This window comes from Poecilia reticulata, chromosome 20, assembly GCF_904066995.2.
Source record: "Poecilia reticulata chromosome 20, P_reticulata-male-v2, whole genome shotgun sequence".
NCBI classification, from domain to species: Eukaryota; Metazoa; Chordata; class Actinopteri; order Cyprinodontiformes; family Poeciliidae; genus Poecilia; species Poecilia reticulata.
The window spans coordinates 17,419,524-17,438,631 of record NC_088849.1 but is presented as its reverse complement, the minus strand read 5'-3'; the positions used below and the strand labels follow the sequence as shown (position 1 = coordinate 17,438,631).

Below are 19,108 nucleotides of genomic sequence, written 5' to 3'. Positions count from 1 at the left end.
GAATTTTGTCATTCACAAACTCCTCTCCCCTTTTGGGATGACAATGCTCACAGCAGGCTGCAGCTACCTCTGTGAGGGTGGGGGGGGAGGGAGGAGGGGAACGAGCTGAAATTCCTCGAGACCATTTCCACGAAGTGGGAACGCTGTCCTTTTCTGTGCCATGCAAGAGAATAAGTACTCTCTCCTGCTTGGTCTTTGATATTATTAGGTGAGGAGATCTTTCCTTAATTATCATGAGAGGATTTGATGGAATCCTGTGTCACATTCCTGTTTTGCTCTGTCCTTGACCGTCTCTGCACGTGGGAGGTCTGGGTGTAGCGCGCTTCTCCCAGCGCCTTCATTTCTGCAACAGAACCAAACTGTTTTGTCATATCGGTGGAAACTATGGGAAGCTTGACCTCACCAACCCCCCCCTTTCTCCCTGCCCCTTGTCTTATCAAGACAGTTGTTTTCCTCTCACTTCAGTCAGGCCGGAACAAATTTAGGGATTTGCTTGTTTTCGTCAGTGGAATCTTCTTAAAACGCCAACATAGTCCCTTGCACAGACCAGCACATTGTTGACGACGCCTCCTGATGGATGGAGAGCATTTTCACGGACAGGAAGTCTGCACTACCCCCCACCTACGTCTTGATGTTGAGAGGCTGAAACATTACGCTGGCTTGTGTCAGTGTTATAAGTGTTTCTCATGTGTACGTGGGCCTGTCCAGACTCTTCTGTGTGTTTACTTAACCTGCCTTAGCATTCGAAACCGCTTGTCATTCTCTGGAGTCCCTGGCTCTTGCCCTGACAGCTAGGTGGGACGCTACCCTGCCATCTCCGGTTTCATATAGTGCTTTATTGAGCGGATGAAAACCCTCTAACTCTTCTGAGGGCCCGAGAGGAGTGCACAGACACACACACACACACACCCTCATGTGTGACTTTTAGATTACTTCAGGGGATAGATTGTCTGAAAGCAGCTGACATTTTATCCTTTGAACCTCCTGGTTGATAGGGGCAGGACCTCTCCCTCAGTGCATCTGCATGTGTTTTGTCAGGGGGATTTTTTTCCCTCTCCAATTTTTACCTAAAGGGCGGTTGCAGTGCTTAACAAAAAATATTCGTATTCCTTTTTAAGATGTTTCTACTGTCCAACCACAAACTTCCATGCGTTGTATTTTGGTAGAAAAACGCAAAGTACTGCATATACATGTGAAGTTAAATAAAAATGATTGATGGTTCTCCAATCTTTTTACCTGTTAAATTCTGAGGCGTGTTTTGATTTTTAATAACCTTGAATAAAATCAGATGTAACCGAGTGCAATCATTACTTATTAAATGGAGACCATCTGTGTGTAATTTATTCTCAGCATAAATACAGCTCGTCTTTGAAGTTCTCAGGGGTTTGTTGGAGAACATTAGCGAACAAACGGCGAGACCAAGACCAAGTAGCACACCACGTGGTTAGGGCATGAAGTTGCGGAGATCAGGCTACAGAACAATTTCCCAAAGTTTGAACATCTCCAGGGTCTTTTGTTGTCTCTGTTAGTGCAGCGTGTGACGCAGTTGCAAAAATCCACCAAGACATGATCATCCACCTACACTGACAGGCTGAGCATAAATTAGAGTTTGTGACTGTGGATGAACTTCAAAGGTCTACTTCTCAGTTTGGAGTATCTGTTTACTGGACAACTGCTAGCCATCAACCACACAAATCTGGGATTTACAGAAAAGTTGTTAGGACAAAGTCATCGTTGAGAGAGTCATTATGCTGCGGGTTCTTCGGCACAGACAGGCTAGTTGGTCAGAGTGTTGCTGGGAAGATGGATGGAGGTAAACAGAGCAATGCTGGTGGTTTGAGGCTGCAACAGAGTTTACCCTGGTACAGTCAACATACTCCATCTAATCTGACTTAGCCTTATTTTTCAAAAAATAAAAATAATAGAAAATGATTTCAGTTTCTATATGTAAAAATCTGGTAGAGATGCCCCAAAATACTTGCAACTGTAATTGCAGAAAAAATCGACTGAAATATTATTTTCCTTTTACTTCACAACAATGTGTTACGGTGTTGTTGGTGTACCACATAAAAACCAAATAACGCACACTCTGAACTCATTTTTAAAGACGCTATGTGCTTTCAGAATAATCATTTTGTGGCCTGCTTACTTTATCCATCCACCCATTTTCTTGCACCCTTGTCCCTTAATGGGGTCGGGAGAGTTGCTGGTGCCCATCTCCAGCTAACGTTTCGGGTGAGAGGCGGGGTTCACCCTGGACAGGTCGCCAGTCTGTCGCAGGGCAACACAGAGACACACGGGACACACAACCATGCACACACACACACTCACACCTAGGGACAATTTGGAGAAGCCAATTAACCTGACAGTCATGTTTTTGGACTGTGGGAGGAAACTGGAGTACCTGGAGAAAACCCATGCATGCACAGGGAGAACATGCAAACTCCATGCAGAAAGACTGGGGCCGGGAATCGAACCCAGAACCTTCTTGCTGCAAGGCAACAGCTCTACCAACTGAGCCACTGTGCAGCCCTGCTTACTTTATGCATCCTCTAATTGTTCAAGTTGAGTTTCCTACTCACATTTCAAGCAGATGACATTCAGTTGTTGACGTGAATACATGGTCTTTTTTTTTTCTGTTATGCTGTCATTAAAGACACTCACGTTGTCAAACATGATCTCAGCACAGTGCAGATCATCGGAGGTACATTTCCAGCCTGTCAAGGTCTGACTGAACTCTTGTCTGGGATCATCCAATCACTGCTGCAGCTGGAGGCGGCAGATGACTCAGGCAAATCAAAATCAGGATGAAGTCATTCTTCTCTTCTCCTCCAGTATGTCAGGGGCACAAAGCAAACAAGATCCTCGACTCTAATAGTTTTTAGACACGGCTACTGGCGCTGGGTGTGGCTGACAACAGGTTGTCTGCTGCATGCAGAGCGCCAATCTCACCAGGGTAGGATGTTTGTCTTTTACAGGGATTAAAAGAGAGCCAGGAAACCCGCTGGCCTACTTTTGCCGCAGAGCACAGAGAGAGCGCGACCTAGTTTTGATGACAGCACCGTTACAGGAAGAGGGGATTCCAAGTCATAATGTTGTTAGATGTCCATTTTGGTCTCTCCACAGACAGGCTGTGTTTTCTTTGTCTGCTGGAGCGTTTCTATAGACGAGCTTCTGAGTCAGGGTGTGTGAGAGCTTCCATTGTCTGTACACGACCTGTAGCTGTAACATGAGAAGGAGGGAATGCTAACAGAAAGAATGAGCGTGTTACAGAAGACAGCTCTCATTATATATTTTTTTAAAAGATATTTATTCAGGTTGAATAGATCTCTGTTGCTGATTTTTCGCGGTGTCAATTAACCTCTGTGGTAATTACTTGTGCAAACAACAGACAGATTCATCAGCAGGCAAACATTTTGTCAGCATTACCAAATTGTTTTAGATACAGTCAGCTTGCAGAGAGCTTAACCATTTAGATCAGTGGGTCAAGTCGCTTGCATGTTAATCCTATTTTAAGATGCATCTCCGATTTGTCAAAGTTGCCCCTAATCTACTGTTAACGTGACTACAACACTTGGACTATAGATGCAGAAAAGCTTTGGAACTAGCATCATGTAATTGTTTTAACAAAATATAATAGCATCGCGATTGTTAGCTCCTCTAACAGTTCCTATGCAATTAACATTGCGGAAGCTACTTGGATTCATATGTGCTATCTCCATAAACTAAATCAGTTCTTGACAGATAAAGGCCAATCAGTGTGTCTCATTGATTTCATTCAAATCATATATTTGAATGAAAGCTTCTCTTGTTTTTCCCATTTTGAGGAATCACAATAGGGAATGGACTATTCACATTGTGAATACACCCTAGGAAAATAGGGCATCACAGATCATGATGAAAAAATTCATAGACACTGATTAACATAATAAGTACAGTGTACATCAAAACACTTAGGACAATTATTTCATTTTAAGAGAGAATTTTAAGAGGTTAAACCAGAGATTTTGATTTTCCTTCTTCACATATACACACTCACTGCATAAATGTGCTCATTTTAAATAAACTCACCACCAAAGAAGTTGAGACTATGCAAATGTAATCTAATGTAAAGTTTATTTTAAAGCTTTTTATGCCTCATTACCTTACGGTTTTATTTACTGTCAGTACGTGAAATATGCTTTTGATTCATTCTCCAGATATCAATGTTTTTTTTTCCTGCTATTTTTCTGCAGTGTCATCATGCATCACTACATACAAAAAGACGCCTCCACCTGTGCCGCCAAGGACCACCCCGTCCAAACCGTTCATCTCCATAACGGCCCAGAGCAGCACCGAGTCAGCCCAGGACGCATACATGGATGGAGGCTCCAGCCAGCGGGCCGGCATCAGCTCCCAACAGGGGCTCTCCAACTCCACGGAGAGCATCGACAGCATGAAAGCCCTGACGGCGGCCATCGAGGCGGCCAACGCTCAGGTACACGGCCCCGCCAGCCAGCACGTCACCAACAGCACCATCACCATCACCGCCACGGCAACCACCTCTGTCACGGCCGACACCAAGGCGCAGAGAGAAGCGCTCAGAAAGTGCCTCTCCATCGGGATTCAGGTCTGAAGAAAGCGAAAACGTTTGAAAATAAAACGTGGCTGCTGTGTTGACAGATCCTTCCCTCTTCTTAGGTGGACCCGGAGGAAGGAGGGCCAACAGACGAGCAATCGAAATTCCAGTCGATAGGAATTCAGGTGGAGGATGACCGATGGTGAGTTGGGGCGGGGTGGGGTGGGGGCACAAAGAGAGAAGCCGGATCAGCCTAAGGGGAGGCATGGTCTGTTTGGACTGGGCCTGTTTAGGCAGATAGGGATTGTGGCGTGGGCTGCAAGCTTCTGACTCCCACCCCTCCTTTCACACTGACAACTCCTCAGCAGCTGTCCCCAGTTTAGGGGAGGTTGGCGTCAGAGTCCCCTCATCCAGGGGCCCCAAGCGACAGCTGGGCTAGAGGATGTGGGACGAGCTGAGAAGGGTGAGGGGGAAGAGTTGACAGCCATCTGTTGCTCAACACATTGTGATTCAGGCAACTTTGAGGCTCTGTGTTTGTGTATGTTTAGGACAGAGGAGAGAGAAAGCAGAGGGAGGGTGTTTTATTGGGTTTGTTTGCCTCAGAGAGACACAGAGTTTCTTTCTTGCTCGGTTTCGGGACTAGCAGCCCAGCTTGCACACCGTTTGTCACTCTTTGTCCACTTGTGTTCTCCCCGTCAATACAGTGAACTTCCATTCAGTGACCGGTACAAGTTTTTTGTTTGTTTTTTTTTGTTTGTTTTTTTTTACCTCTGTTGTCAAGGTGCTGTTAACTTCTAGATTTCAAAGAGATCAGCTATACTAAAAAGATCCCTGGGAGAGCTGAGTCCAGCACTTTCTTTTTTTCTTTTTTTTTTTCTTTTCAAATGCACACTTGAACAGTGTCTGAGAATGTGAGGGGATTTCCTCAAAGACTAGGTCTCAACTGATCAGCCAAGCTCGGATTTCCATGAGTCGCCAAGCCAAATATTAACTCATGCAGACACCTTCAAGTCTGTCTTGGCAGCGTGGGATGTTTTGCAGCACAGAGCCCTTCTTTTTCTTTCTCGGTTAATGTTTAGAGTTAGTTGAGCTGCATTTTTTTTGTGGTTTATATAAACTATTTACCCTTTGGCATGCACCTACTTTCTTGGTTTGCTTGGGGTGTTTTAGATTCAAGAAATGTAAAAAAAAAAAAGAAATAAAAAATGAAAATCACAGACCAAAGTGGTAGACTTTTTTTCCCTTCTAAAATGTCTGGAAATGCTCCAACTTACCCGCTTATTTCTTTCAGTACGACATAGCAGCTTTGTGGAGGATCTTTTAAAACATGCTGAAAAACAGCAGCGTGTTGAGTTTTCAGGAGAGGGTTTAGACGTTTTGGTGGCAGATGGCTTTGCAGTCTGAGCTCTGCAGTGACTAAGCCACAGTCAGGAAATGTGTTTGTAACAGGCAGCTGCCTTTTCATTGTTGCCTTACTGACTAAGGTATTGACATTTGACTTTAAGCTGAGAAGACAACAAGGAATCTCATGCTTTCAGCTGTCACTTTCCGGATGTGTTGTTCTGTTGTCAGTCACTCAGTTCTTCCGTTTTACTTTAATACTAATGTTTCGTTTTTTCTAATATTTTGTGATTTAAGCAATTGTACAAAATCCAACTTATATCAATTACCTCTTTTTGTTTACAGTGCCTGTTGAAAGTATTAATGCCAGTTGAACTAGTCGTCCTTTTGGTCACATTACAGACACAAATTTGGCTTCTTTGCCTTGTATTTACATGGTTCCTACACTGTCTGAAAATGCCTGGAGAAGCACAGAACTGTATAGTCTTCAAAATCAGGATAAGTGCATAAAAAACTTGGTGTGGAAAAATCATTTTAAGTTTTCTGGCTTCACTAATTGTTTCATTAATCAAATCGGTACTGTCTGAAGATGAGGAGCCACTTGCATTTAGTTATGTTTATTTTATGGCCTTTATTTTTGGTTTGATCACCACAACTTGTCCAACTCACCCATCATTTTAATAAAAAATGAAAAACAAAGACGAAGTCAATCAAAAAAGAAAAAAGGTGTCATATTATGGCTTTTTGACCTCTAAGATACTTATATTGGGTTTCAAGCTGGACCCACGTTTCTTGAACTGGATTTGGCGTAAATGCCACAAAAAAAATATATATCACTAAAGCCAATCTGGTATTCAGAGGATCTAGATAAACCCAATCCAATATTATTCTGGGTTTAATTTAATCTCAATTCTAAATTTAATCTGATATATTTAATCTGATGCCAAATTATATCCTTTTACCATGCTTCTGAGTTGGAAACAAGCCTTATTACTATCTAGTTTCATGTCTTATGGGGTTGGGGGAAGGGGGTAGTTAAAACAACCCAACTCTCTAAATGTTTTCTACAAGTGTGAGTAAGGCATTACCACAGCATCATACTACCACCTCCGTGTTTCACACCTACAGTGGCATGTTCAGAGTAATGTGCAGTGTAAATTATTGGTTTCCCAATTAAATATATTGAAAATTCTGGTTGTAAAACAAATGCATGTGAAAATATTGGGTAAAAATCTTACATGTTGTCCTCATTTATTGCCTTTTTCTCCTTAAAAGCCTTTCTTTCTCTCGTTCTTGGCCTCCTGTTAATCAATACACCTACCTGTCTAGGCCGTGCTTTGCCTCGCCTCTCTCTTCCCCTGCAGGAAGTTGTAGAAATTCAGCTGAAGTCATTAGAAGTGAACACCTGCCCACTGCAGTCACTCTTTAACTGCTCTTCACACATACTTACACACACCAGGGCCGCCTGCACGCACACACGAAGCGCAAACACACACGCTGTTTGATCTGCGCTCTGCCACTCCCCCAGGTCTTGCTCTCCTGCTCTTGCTCACAGAAGAGGAGGGATGAATGAGGGAGAGGAGGTGGGGGGGACTAAAGATGAATGCTTCTGGAGGAGGAGTGTTCATCCGGAGATGGGGCCGAGGCGGGGGTGATGGGAGTTCTGGTCGATCGTACGGGCAGGTCAAGCTTAGGTTCTTGTGTGAGAACACTGTGGTCGTGTTTGGGTCAGAGCGCTTTGAACAGACTTGGCTACTGAGTCACTGGTGCGTCCATTGCGACCATGCAAACCTTTAACGCCCGCATCCCTCCTGTACATTGTTCATTACTGGTCTGTTAAGCAGCACTTTGTCTACGTGTGTGTGTGGCTTCACAGTCGCGTTGTGTGGAGAGCTTCGCAAAGCCTGGCAGGCAGTGGCACAGCGCTTCAGAGCCAAACATTACACCGCAGCCTCCCAGGTGTGTGAATGAGGGTGTTTTTCAAGCCTTGTACGCTGTTTGCGCAACGGCTCCGCAGCAGCCTGTGCGGTGTGACAGATGTTTGCACACACTATTGCTCCTGAATGAGACAGGTGACAAAACACTACCTATGTGCACACGCACGCACACAAACACAAATGCGCTTAAAACGATCGGCACTACAAAAGCTATTCATCACTATCTGCGGCGAGATCGCTGTGATGGTGATTTCAATTTTTCACTCTCGGCAGCCCCTCCAGGAGCTCCGTGTTGATGAGTTGGCTGCAGCATGAGAAGAGGAAGGCACAAACTATTCCTTCCCAAAGTTTTCACACCTCTTCATTGTTACATTTTATGTTAGAACCTCAAATATCAATTTAGTTTTATTGTGATTTTTATTTTTATTTTTTGTGAGAAGCCACCAAAGAGATGTGCGATTTCCTATATTAACATTCCACCACACATACACACGTGCAGTATAAGGTTTTGTGTCTCCACAGCATGACCTCGCCACCGTCATGTTTCGTAATGTTTGATGGAGGTCAAAAAGTCTCGCATTTTGGTGTCACTTAACCATCGTCTCCCTCATCTGGATTTAATGTAACAGAGTAGCACAAATCCATATTTGTGTAGAAAACATAAAAATGATGCATGGCAAACAAGAGGAAAAATGATTCCAGCAGCAGAATACTGCCTCCACCGTGTTTCACAGTAAGAGTGCTGTGCTTAGGGTCACATGGAGTGGAACTGATTTTTCATCTGACCCATAGCACATTCTTTTATGTTTGCTGCATCTTCTACATAATATCTTTAGAATATAGACCACACTTTTCAGATTTTGGATTCTAAAATATATTGAAAACCATGTAGAAATTTTCTTCTTCCAATTTTCAATAATCCACCACTTTGTGATTGTCACATAAAAATCTCAAGAAAATACTATTATGGTTCCAACATGGTAAAACCTTTAAAGAGATCAAGGGGTAAGAATACATTTGCTAGGTACTCCATGAACTCTTAATGCCTTACCTTGTTTCTGCATCTGTCTGCAGTCACCGCAGGATGACCCGGTCCAACAGCGTGACCACAGCTGTGCAGGCCGACCTCGATGACCCGGCTGATGCCCCTGAGCTCCCGCTGCGGCAGTATGCCACCATGCCGCGCCAGCTTTCCCGCGACGCCGCCACCTCCACCGTCAGCATCCAGGGCTCCGGGAACCACTACCACGCCTGTGCCGCCGATGAGTACGGCGAGGTGGGCTTCGACCCATCCATCCTGCCTCCCCCGGACCCCTGGATGGACAGCGTGCCCGAGCCGGCGGCAGCAGTGGAGACCCTGGAGGCCGTGAGCAGGTCAGTGTGCCCCCGTGACGGGCGCTGGTTCCTCAAGCTACTGCAAGCCGAGACGGAGCGTATGGAGGGCTGGTGCCGACAGATGGAGCAGGATGAGGTGGAGAATGAGCTGCCTGATGAGGGTAAGTTGGATAATTTGATGTAAATGTCAAATAAAGACAGGAACATTAGTTTGTACAGTAGCATTAGATGTGGCTTCCCATCATTGCATCCTCCCTAGATTTAGAGGGTGCAGGCATTCATGGTATTGGACCACAATAGCTTCTTGTTCCTGTCTCAGGCCCTCTGGCCTCTACAGGCATACCGTGCATACTTATCAATAGACCACTGCCGGCCCGGCCCCACATGTGTCTTCTAGTCTGTGTAATGATCTTCCACCCAAACAGTGCAGCCCTCAGTGCTGCTCCAGAGCAAGTATTTGATCTTGAAGAAACCCATGAGCAGCTCCCGAGTGCACGGTCATACCAGTGTGAACAAACAAGCCCCCAGGCAGGAGGCCCTGTATTTATACCTGTCCTAACGGCGCAGCTGATTTCATGCCATACTGAAAATGTCATTGCTTATGCAGCTAGTGTTTTTGGTTCCAGGCAAGAGATTCTTTCACAGAGCGCAGAGAACAGGGAGGGTGTCTCAAGGTTATGTTTTCCCAGATCCCACGCTACCAGACACACACACACACACACACGCACACATACACAAACACCCCGAGGGAGCTGAAGACTTAGTGCCAATTCATTACTCCCCTTCTCAGGTTTTGATTCTTCTAAATGTGGCATTTTAACTTGTCTGGTAAATGGTGTGCAATATGGGGCAGAAATATCTAATTTAAGCAAATATTCAATTTTCCAGGATGGATTATATCCTCTAAAGCACCCGTCCTTTTGTTACATTTCCAATGCACCTCCCCTTCTGTAAGTGGTGCAGCATGCCTGCAGTATGCAGCTCTGTGAGTAATTGCATTGTGAATTGCGTGCATGTGTGTCTGGTATGTCTGCGTGCGTGCGTGTGTGTGTGTGTGTGCATGCATGTGCTTCTGTGTCTTTTTTTTTTTTTTCTTCTGCAGTCCTAGGGAAGATCCGCAGTGCAGTGGGGAGTGCCCAGCTGCTGATGTCCCAGAAGTTTCAGCAGTTCCGGGAGCTGTGTGAGGAGAATCTGGTATGTGTCACCTCATCCTCTGCATGCCGTCCCTCTGTAACCCCCTCCCCCTCTTTACACTGACATCATCCTGCACAAATCATGCTGACAGGCCAGACTAGCAGTCATTTAGTATGCATCCAGTGAAGACATTCCATCTCTTTCATCTATCACATATAGAAAAGATCTTACTGAGTTTAACTAGTAGCCTGATGAAGATGGATCTTTGAATTCAGACACTTGTACGTGCTTAGAACTCCATACCCTTTGTTGCACAGTCTTATGTAACAAAAAAAAAAACACTAGTTATTGAAACTAAATTATGAAAGGTTTTTCTTTCTGTTTTGCCCTGTATAACTGTCTATTAAATGACATGAAGATAGTCTCTTCCTAAAGTATTCATATTCCTTCATGACAAACAACATTTTAATGTATTCTAATTTTTGTTGAGTCCAAAAATTCCATTAAAGTTTATGGCTGTAAGGTGAAAAAACCTAAAAAGTGAAAGATTAAATAAAAAAAATAGCTTCTTCATCCTCACTTGAAGAAAAACAAGGGGTAATGTAGTTGTCAAGACACATACTGTAAAGCAGCCCATTTTCCACTTATTACAGTATGGTGCTTAAGTGTCTGATAAACGCCGCCTCCTTCAAATATGCGCCAGTAGGAAAACCAATAATCAAAGCTGTGAGTAATCAGGCATATAAACAGTACTTGTCTGCATGCTTGTGTTCATGTGTTATACGTCAGAATCCAAATGCACACCCGCGGCCCATCTCCCAGGACCTGGCGGGTTTCTGGGACATGCTCCAGCTGTCTATCGAGAACATTAGCCTGAAGTTTGACGAACTCCACCAGCTCAAAGCCAACAACTGGAAACCTCTGACCCCCCCAGAAATTCAGGTGCGCACACATGTGGCACACATGAAATCCACAGAGCAAATCTTAAAGTGCTTTAGCCTCCGACATGGACTTGGAATGCGTTAGTAACCTTGCATGCTCTCTGCTGTCGTATTAGCTTTGTTGCAGCATGTGTATATGTGTTGCCTGCCTGACGCCGCTACTTGTCTTGTGTGTTTTGCTCTATCTCGTTGTTGACAGTGAGCTGCTTTTGAGAAGCCACTCTACCTGCCATGCACCGTTGGGGCCTGTCCATCTCCAATGGTCTTTTTTACCTCACACAAAGGCCACCATTGTGCTCTCTTACCCCACGCAAACGGCTGCCACCGTGAACCATAACCTCATTTGAGATTGCATGCTCTCACATTATGCCGCCAACTGCTCTGCATTAACCTCCATACAAACTTGCAGCTTTCCTGCTTATTTTAGCTTCCGCCTGCCCCCAAAGGAATCCCAGCTTTAAGACTGTTTGTCATCCCTGTCCAGGAGAGAAGGATGCCCCCCCCTGTGCCAAAGAAGCCCCTGAAGGGCCATCCACCTCTGGCTAGGGACCGCTCGCTGGAGAGCTCCGAGCGCCAGCGCCTGGAGGCTCGCAAACGCTTGCTTGCTGCCAAACGTGCCGCGTCGGTGCGGCAGAGCTCGGCCACTGAGAGCGCAGACAGCATCGAGATCTATATTCCCGAGGCTCAGACCAGACTCTGAGACACACGGAAGCGCGTACGCCTACACGTCTAATATTCGACACTGTTTCATAAACACTGTAGTAGCACTGAATGGTAAGGCTAGGGTGCTAGCATTAATATAATCACCTTTTCTGCCGACTTTCCAGATCACTGTGGGCTCACTCGCCGTGGAGGGTGTCTGAACAAGAATTGTACATTTACAGTATTTATTGAATTATTTATATATCTCACGCTCATTTCCTTTTTCCCAGCTTCGATGTAGCAATCCTGTTCATCACTCACAAAGATTTGTCTAAAAAAACAAAAGAAAAAAAAACACCACTTCTGTTCATATACATGAGAAAGAGATCACGTCCTTGGCACTTTTACACATTTTGTCACACTACAATCACCAATTTCAGTGTTTTACTCTGATTTTATGCCATATTGCAGCACGGAGTATTGCTTTTACAAAAAAGCCATTCCCCACCATGTTTCACGGTGAAAATTGCGTGTTTACAGAGTTAATATTCTGCCGTGCGTAGTGTGTTGCATCTCCACAGCATGATGCTGACACCGCCATGTTTCAGTGTGGGACAAGTGGGTTCACAATTCTATTTCATAATATAAAGTGAAAAAAAAAAAGACAAAAAAAATCACAATTTTACTTTTCCCCAAAATGAAAATCTGAAAAGTGCAATATGTATTTGAATTAATATCATCGTACTGTACATCAATCTCTGCCCAACCTCATGTATCTTGGCTTCGATCTGGGAAGTGCACACCTAAGACTTTGTTAAAACAAGACCGCCGTCTGGAAACGGTCTGTATTTTAGATGTTGTTTGGGGAAAAGTTCCACTTTTAGATGGCACTGCATCACTGTTTAGACGACACCGCCAAGAAGCCTTGAATCTGCTGCAGTTGTCGTGGCAGGTCTCTATGTGGCGTCGAAATTTGTGTGCGCTTTGACACGATGAACCAGTTTAAGACATCGCCGTATCAGAAGATGTCTTAAACTGAAAAGATTGAGTAACGCTAACCACCTTCCTTTTTTTTTTTTTTTTACTGTTATCGCCTGTGCATACGTAGAACAAATCCTGCAGCTGTGCGTTCTGCACGTGTGCCCTTTCACACCTGCAGAATACTTCACACCTCTGTTGGGGGTGTTCCGGAACGTTCCCCTCTTAAGACCAGGTCTCCTCACCAGAGACGTGTAAACAAGCGGCTAGATCGCAACAGAAACGTTTGGGTTTCACCTAAAACCATCTCCATTCAAACACCATTGTCCACTTGACAGATTCTCACACCTGAGCTTTGGAACTCTGCCGCTCCCCCAGAGGTATGCTATAGTGTTATCTAACAAACTTCAAACATAAGGCTTACAGAACAGTCATATTCAATTTGACATTCAATTAGACACGAGTGAAGTCTCATTTTTAATTAATTTTATTTAGAGGTATCAGAATAAAGAGGGCTAAATACAAAAATCACACCACGCTTTTCAGATTTCTGCGTGAAAAGTGTTTGTAAACAAGTGTATTGTTTTCCATTCACATCACCATCACGTAAAACGTGAATATTTGCGGCTGCAATGTGACGTTAAAAACAGTTCAAAACATTTGAATACTTTTGCAAGGCCGTGTGTTTGTCACAACTAGATGTCTTTTTGGGCTTCATTGGAGCAGATCGAAAGGCTGGATCTACATGAGGCCAAGTGGTTGGGACTGCAGTCCTTCATTTGAAGGAGCCACAGGCTTAAATCTGTGTGTGTTTGAGTGTCATAAAGAGTGTGTGCTTTCGTTCAGATCTCAAAAGTGCTTCCTATTTTTCTAGAGCCTAAAGAGTCCTGACTGTCAAGGTAGCAGCATCAACAAACGGAGTCTGTCCTGTCTCATCTTAACTCAGTGAGACGTCTGTAAAAAAGGAAACACAAGTATAACGTAACATGACTCGCATGTGGACGTTTTTTTTTGTTTTTTTTTTTCTTTAGGTTTATTCCTAACCAAGTATTGTGTTCACACACCTCCTGTATATCAGACTTAAGCTAAAAATACTGATATTTGGTACATTATAATGTAGTTGTACTATATTTTTCTTAAATGTCATTTTTAGCCAACAGACGTCTTGGTATAATTGAGTCTAGAGAAGTGGAAAGGGACTATTTCTCCTCACTGTGTGTGCATCTCTGCCTCCAAATGAAGCAATTACTGAAGGTCATACAGAAGAATCCTATTTCTAATATTTTGTATTCATGTTTAATTTATTGATGGGGGAGGGGTGATTGTTTATTGACATTGTGATTATTATTATAAATATTAATATGCACTAACTATACGGCCCTTATACTGTGTTTGGGTTTTGTTTATTGGCTCGTCTGCATGAAAGGCACCTTTTGGGTTTTTTCTTCTGTTTCTGTGATAAGCCTTAATTTCTACTACAATAGTTGAGCACAACAGCAGTCTCAGGGGGAGGGGCATGTTGAGTGTGTGTGTGTGTGCGTGTGTGGGGGTGAGTGAGTGACTGTGAGTGACTGTGTGTCTTACTTCACGTGAGTGTGTTTTAGTAAATCAGCAAATTCAAATTTCATAGAAAAGTTAATTTACTACAGACAAATTGAAAATTTAACATGGAATAATTACACACAGGGTGAAATATTTCAATGGTTTTTTATTTTAGTAAATTTGATCATTTTATTCCAGAGTTTGTTTTTCTACACATTCAGAGGGGGAAATTTTGACTTGCCAGTGTTGCATTTACACAAGATAGAAAAGTTCATTTCTGTAGAAGCTGCCTGGGTTGAAGCATATTAAGGAGAAATTTAGTGAAAGGAAAAACTGTTGCATAGGCTATAAGTAGATGAATCTTTTTAGAAAAAAAAGATCTTGTGAAATATTTAAATTCAAACTAAAATATTCATAATTTCCTATAAAGTGTCATCTTTAAAATTAGCTGGAATATATTACTCTGTGTCTAATGAATGCCTGTATGAATTTAACATTTAATTACTGCATTACATATATATTACATATTGCGTCTCTATGCTAATCTAATTTATTGAACTGCACCTCTACTGTATGTGACCCAAAGTTCCATTTCTTGTTGCGTTTAATCCTTCTCATAAGGATTATCCCACATAAACTGAAAATAATTTCTGCCATATTCTGAACAATTTTGATGTTGGGGACACTTGACCCGACTTTCTTCAACTGTAACAAGGTATTTCAGTCAGCTGCTTGAATGTGGAGACAATCCCGATCCGGCCTGTAGTCATTCTTATTAGTTTAGCTAACCGAACAACAGGATGTCATGTGCAATTTAGTTGTCCATGTTGATCTGATGATGTTTGTGCCATTGAATATGCGGGAATACATTTGATTCTGCTATTTTACCTTACAAAACGGCTACCTTAAGTTTTCATTGAGAAAAAAAAAAGTCATTTGTGACAGAAGTGATGATGTAATCTTACAATTTGTATTTCTTTTTGCTGGATGGATGAAATTTTAGAGAATACACATAATATATTCGGTCAAGGCCATTTTAGGTTGTTTTTTTCCATTTCTTTTTTATATACTTGTATTTGCATTAAATTGTCTGGTAAAAAAAAGATAGAACCTCTATTTCTGTTTTTTTAGTATAACATATCAGTATAAACCTCCTCGTATAGCAGGGAACTAGAAACCAGAATGTTGAATTGTGGGCAACAATCTTGACATTTCTGAAGCTTGTGATGTACACCAGCATCTCAATAAATTAAAATATCTTTGAAAACTTTGCCTATTTTGATAATTCAGTTTAAAAAGTGAAACTCATATGCACTCATTACGCAGTGATATATTTCAAGCTTTTATTTCTACTCGTTTTGATGATTATCACTTAACACTATTACAATTTCAACCAAAATTGAATTGGTATTAACGTTGCATAACACCAAATAAAAATAACTTCTAATATCAGGGTTACTGAAAGCAATGTAAATGTACATCAGTGTATATACACTCAATACTTGGTTGGGGCTCCTTTTGCATGAACTGCCGGTGTCTCTGTAGTTTAACAGAGTTCAGGTCAGGCAGGTTTCCTGGCCAGCCAAAAATAGCAAAACTTCTGTGATTGAATATTTGAATGGACTTTGCTTCACCGATACCTTTAAGCCATCAGTTACCTGTGTACTCTTTCACTTTTCTTTACGCGTTTTACTGACTTTTCACTGAACTTTCAATGCGAGTTTCTCTTCCACAAGAAGATCGCTCTTGTGGAAGTTGTCGGTGACAACTGTTGGATAATCATCATGTCTGCAGTCTTCTCAGCGATGGCATTACCCAAAGCTTCAAGCACTTTGACTTTTTCCAGCATGTTTTACATCATAAAGCAAAAACAAATATTTTTTTATCCAGTTCAAATTTCGAAGTGTGATGTTTTTAAAAAGTAACAAAACAAAAGGGTCCGTTGGGGTCGAGATTTAGTTTTTTTTTTCTTATTTTTAAGTTGCATCCAGGTTTTGAGTTAAGAGGTCTGTGGGCCAGCAGCAGAATTTTCTGAGAAACTTGATTCTCTGAAATGATGGGCGTTCATTAGCTGAAAGACATAATCATTCAAATTAAGAGACATAAAGGCTTTAAATATCACTTAAATTGTAAAATTACATGAGTTTCACGTTTTGATTCGAATAGCTGAAATTCAACTTTTTGACGATATTATAATTTGAGGTGCACCTGTGGTTGGTCAGATAAATATTTGTACATAAATGAATGTTTCCCTATGTAAAATGTAAACTAAAACACGTGAACAACACACTGAACAGATATACATTTTGTAATTATGTTATTACACTGTTGATGTTATGGCACATGTATAAGCTCTTATCAGCATTAAAGAAAAAGAGTCATTGCTGTTATTTTGTTGGGTTCATTTCTTCTTTCCCTGTCTCCACATGTGTTTTCAATTGGAATATAATTAAGCAGATTAGTAGGCCGTTTTTGGGCGTTTCCCCTTCCGCAGGGGCAGAGCCCCATAATTAGACGGCACTCTCGGGCTCGGTTTAGCCTTGATGCTCCCGTACACAGCGCAGCTTCTGGTGATTTGTCACTCGCACATCAGTCATGCTGAGAGGGAGGCACGTTGGTCTCGGTGGTCACAATTGGGGTTAGGGGTTTGTGCTGTGATGGTTGTTGGGAGGATGTTGTCTTTGTGTGCCCCCTGGGCCAAGGTCTTCTACCATATGCATGCTTCAACTTGGTGGTTAGTACCTACAGTTCCTGAAAGTCTCCTTAAACTTTTTTATTGGTGTAAAAGATTTTAGAAAGCATGAAAAAATTGTAAACACCTACACCAAAGCATTTGGGACTTAAAACACTGCCAGGCATTTTTAGTTGAGATCTCGCAGGAACCAATATCTCTAATCTCTAATCAACAGCAAACTTAAAACAAGGATAGATTTTTCTTTGCCATGCAAAATCCTGATTCCTCTAGAATTGAGTGTTTGCTGTTATACTTTTCCAAGAGCTGTATGTACCAAGTCTATTATTAAGCTCCAGACATAAATTAATATCCCATACCTAAAGAAAAAATATTGCATCATTTATATCCTTCGAACAAGAGGAATTATTTTGTTTCATTACACATTTTTAGTATATTTGAAATAATGGATTAAGCAAATTTTTGAGCTAATGGGTCAATACAATTCTAGTTTTATGGCATGTTCAAGTGACTGGAAATTTTTAAAAATAGAACAATTTATATGAGGGCTACTTTGGAAACTAAACCTTTATAGAGGAGTCTGTGGTTATTTACTCTGGAGACTGGTAGTTAGCAGTGTGGAACAAACAGTAAAACACATGCTATAAAAAAAGAGAGCATCAAATTATATTTTTGATTTTTTTTTCTGCATGCAAATAATCATTGTAAATAATCATGACTTAGTCAATATCCATCTAATGCAACTATGGTGGCAGTTCAAACATTTTAAAACAGCATTTACATGAATTAAGACAAGTTTTAACACAAACAATTGTTTTCAACATGTTAGAAATATATTTTTAGCTGGAAGTGGGGGAAAAAAATGAGCTTTCAGCTATTTTGACAATGTTGCTGATGTACACCAGCTCTCTGGGATGTTGACCTCGGGGAACCCAGGGACTGCTGACTGACTTTCCAAACTGGAAGTCACTCTTTGGTGACACATGAATTTTTCCCGACTTTCAACTCTGAGATTTATATTTCAGAATTTAAATCAAGTGTCCCAATAGACAGTTACTACAGGTATGATGCTGACTGATCATAATCTCCTAAATAAGCTTCACTTAAAAATCTTTGGTTTCTTTTTTTTTTTTTTGTGAAACACGTATACATTTTTTTAGATATAAATTTTGAAGTTAAATAAACAAAATCTTGATAAGGCCATTGATGGAAAGTATTCAGCGGGATCAGAATGATGCAGTTCAAGCCTTCGTTTTCTGCCTGTGGTGAGCCATTGAGATGTAGACGCACCAGCCCCCGCTGGCAAGAAACTGTTGACGTCTGCAGTTTGCTCCGTGATAATTTATGCAGGATTATGCTAATTCACAGGACTTGTCGTAAAACCTCTCACACCCTGGGATGCCCGTGGAAAGAAAGATGAGGGGTGCCACGCTGTTTCTGTGCTCCTGTATTCCTTGTTTTTATTTACAGAACAGTCTAACTCAAAGCCTTCTGCTTACCTTGAAAGGGTGAAAATGTAATCTCCAAATTTAAATTAGATTTACAGGAGAGTAAATGCTTATTAAAGGGAGAGTTGAGGATTTTTGAAGTGTGGTTTTGTTAAAAAAATTTAAGTAGCTAATGTCTAATTCAGTAGATATCTCCCAAGACTTAATTTTACTTCTACCGATAGCGAGTTGCTACAAAAAAAATCAAATATTTAAGTAACCTCTTTTTTATTTTTTTACTGCCCTACTACTCTATTAGGCAGTTCGTAGTTGTAACTGGAAAGACATTGCGTGTGGTTCTTAGTATACAGGTAGTACGTTAACTATAATTTAAAAAAAATCTCGGACTCAATACATATTTTATAGAATAATTAGAAGACTAAAACATACCAGTGTACTCTACAGTATGTCGAGTGAATATTTGATTGTGACTACTTTTGCATCTCTTAGTACTTCAATGCTGCGTTTCATGGAGATGACCACACTGTCGAGGTTATTCTGTCTGCGAACTTTTCCTTCCA

The 19,108-nt window shown here is 41.8% G+C and overlaps 1 protein-coding gene across 4 annotated transcripts in view; it reads left to right on the top strand.

Annotated features, from left to right (window-relative positions):
- dlgap1b (discs, large (Drosophila) homolog-associated protein 1b) overlaps window positions 1-16,798 on the top strand; it is a 111,758-nt gene extending 94,960 nt beyond the window's left edge. For 2 of the 4 annotated variants that reach the window (XM_008396753.2, XM_081601708.1), the window contains 6 exons: window positions 4,236-4,609; window positions 4,681-4,760; window positions 8,911-9,332; window positions 10,274-10,365; window positions 11,095-11,247; window positions 11,731-16,798. In XM_008396753.2, coding sequence (XP_008394975.2) covers window positions 4,236-4,609; window positions 4,681-4,760; window positions 8,911-9,332; window positions 10,274-10,365; window positions 11,095-11,247; window positions 11,731-11,946 — 1,337 coding nt within the window. In that variant the 3' untranslated portion in view covers window positions 11,947-16,798. Of the gene's footprint in view, window positions 1-4,235; window positions 4,610-4,680; window positions 4,761-8,910; window positions 9,333-10,273; window positions 10,366-11,094; window positions 11,248-11,445 lie in introns of all 4 variants that reach the window. The other 2 variants (XM_008396755.3, XM_008396754.2) reach the window with 2 other exon arrangements.
- The last annotated feature ends 2,310 nt before the right edge of the window (window positions 16,799-19,108 follow it).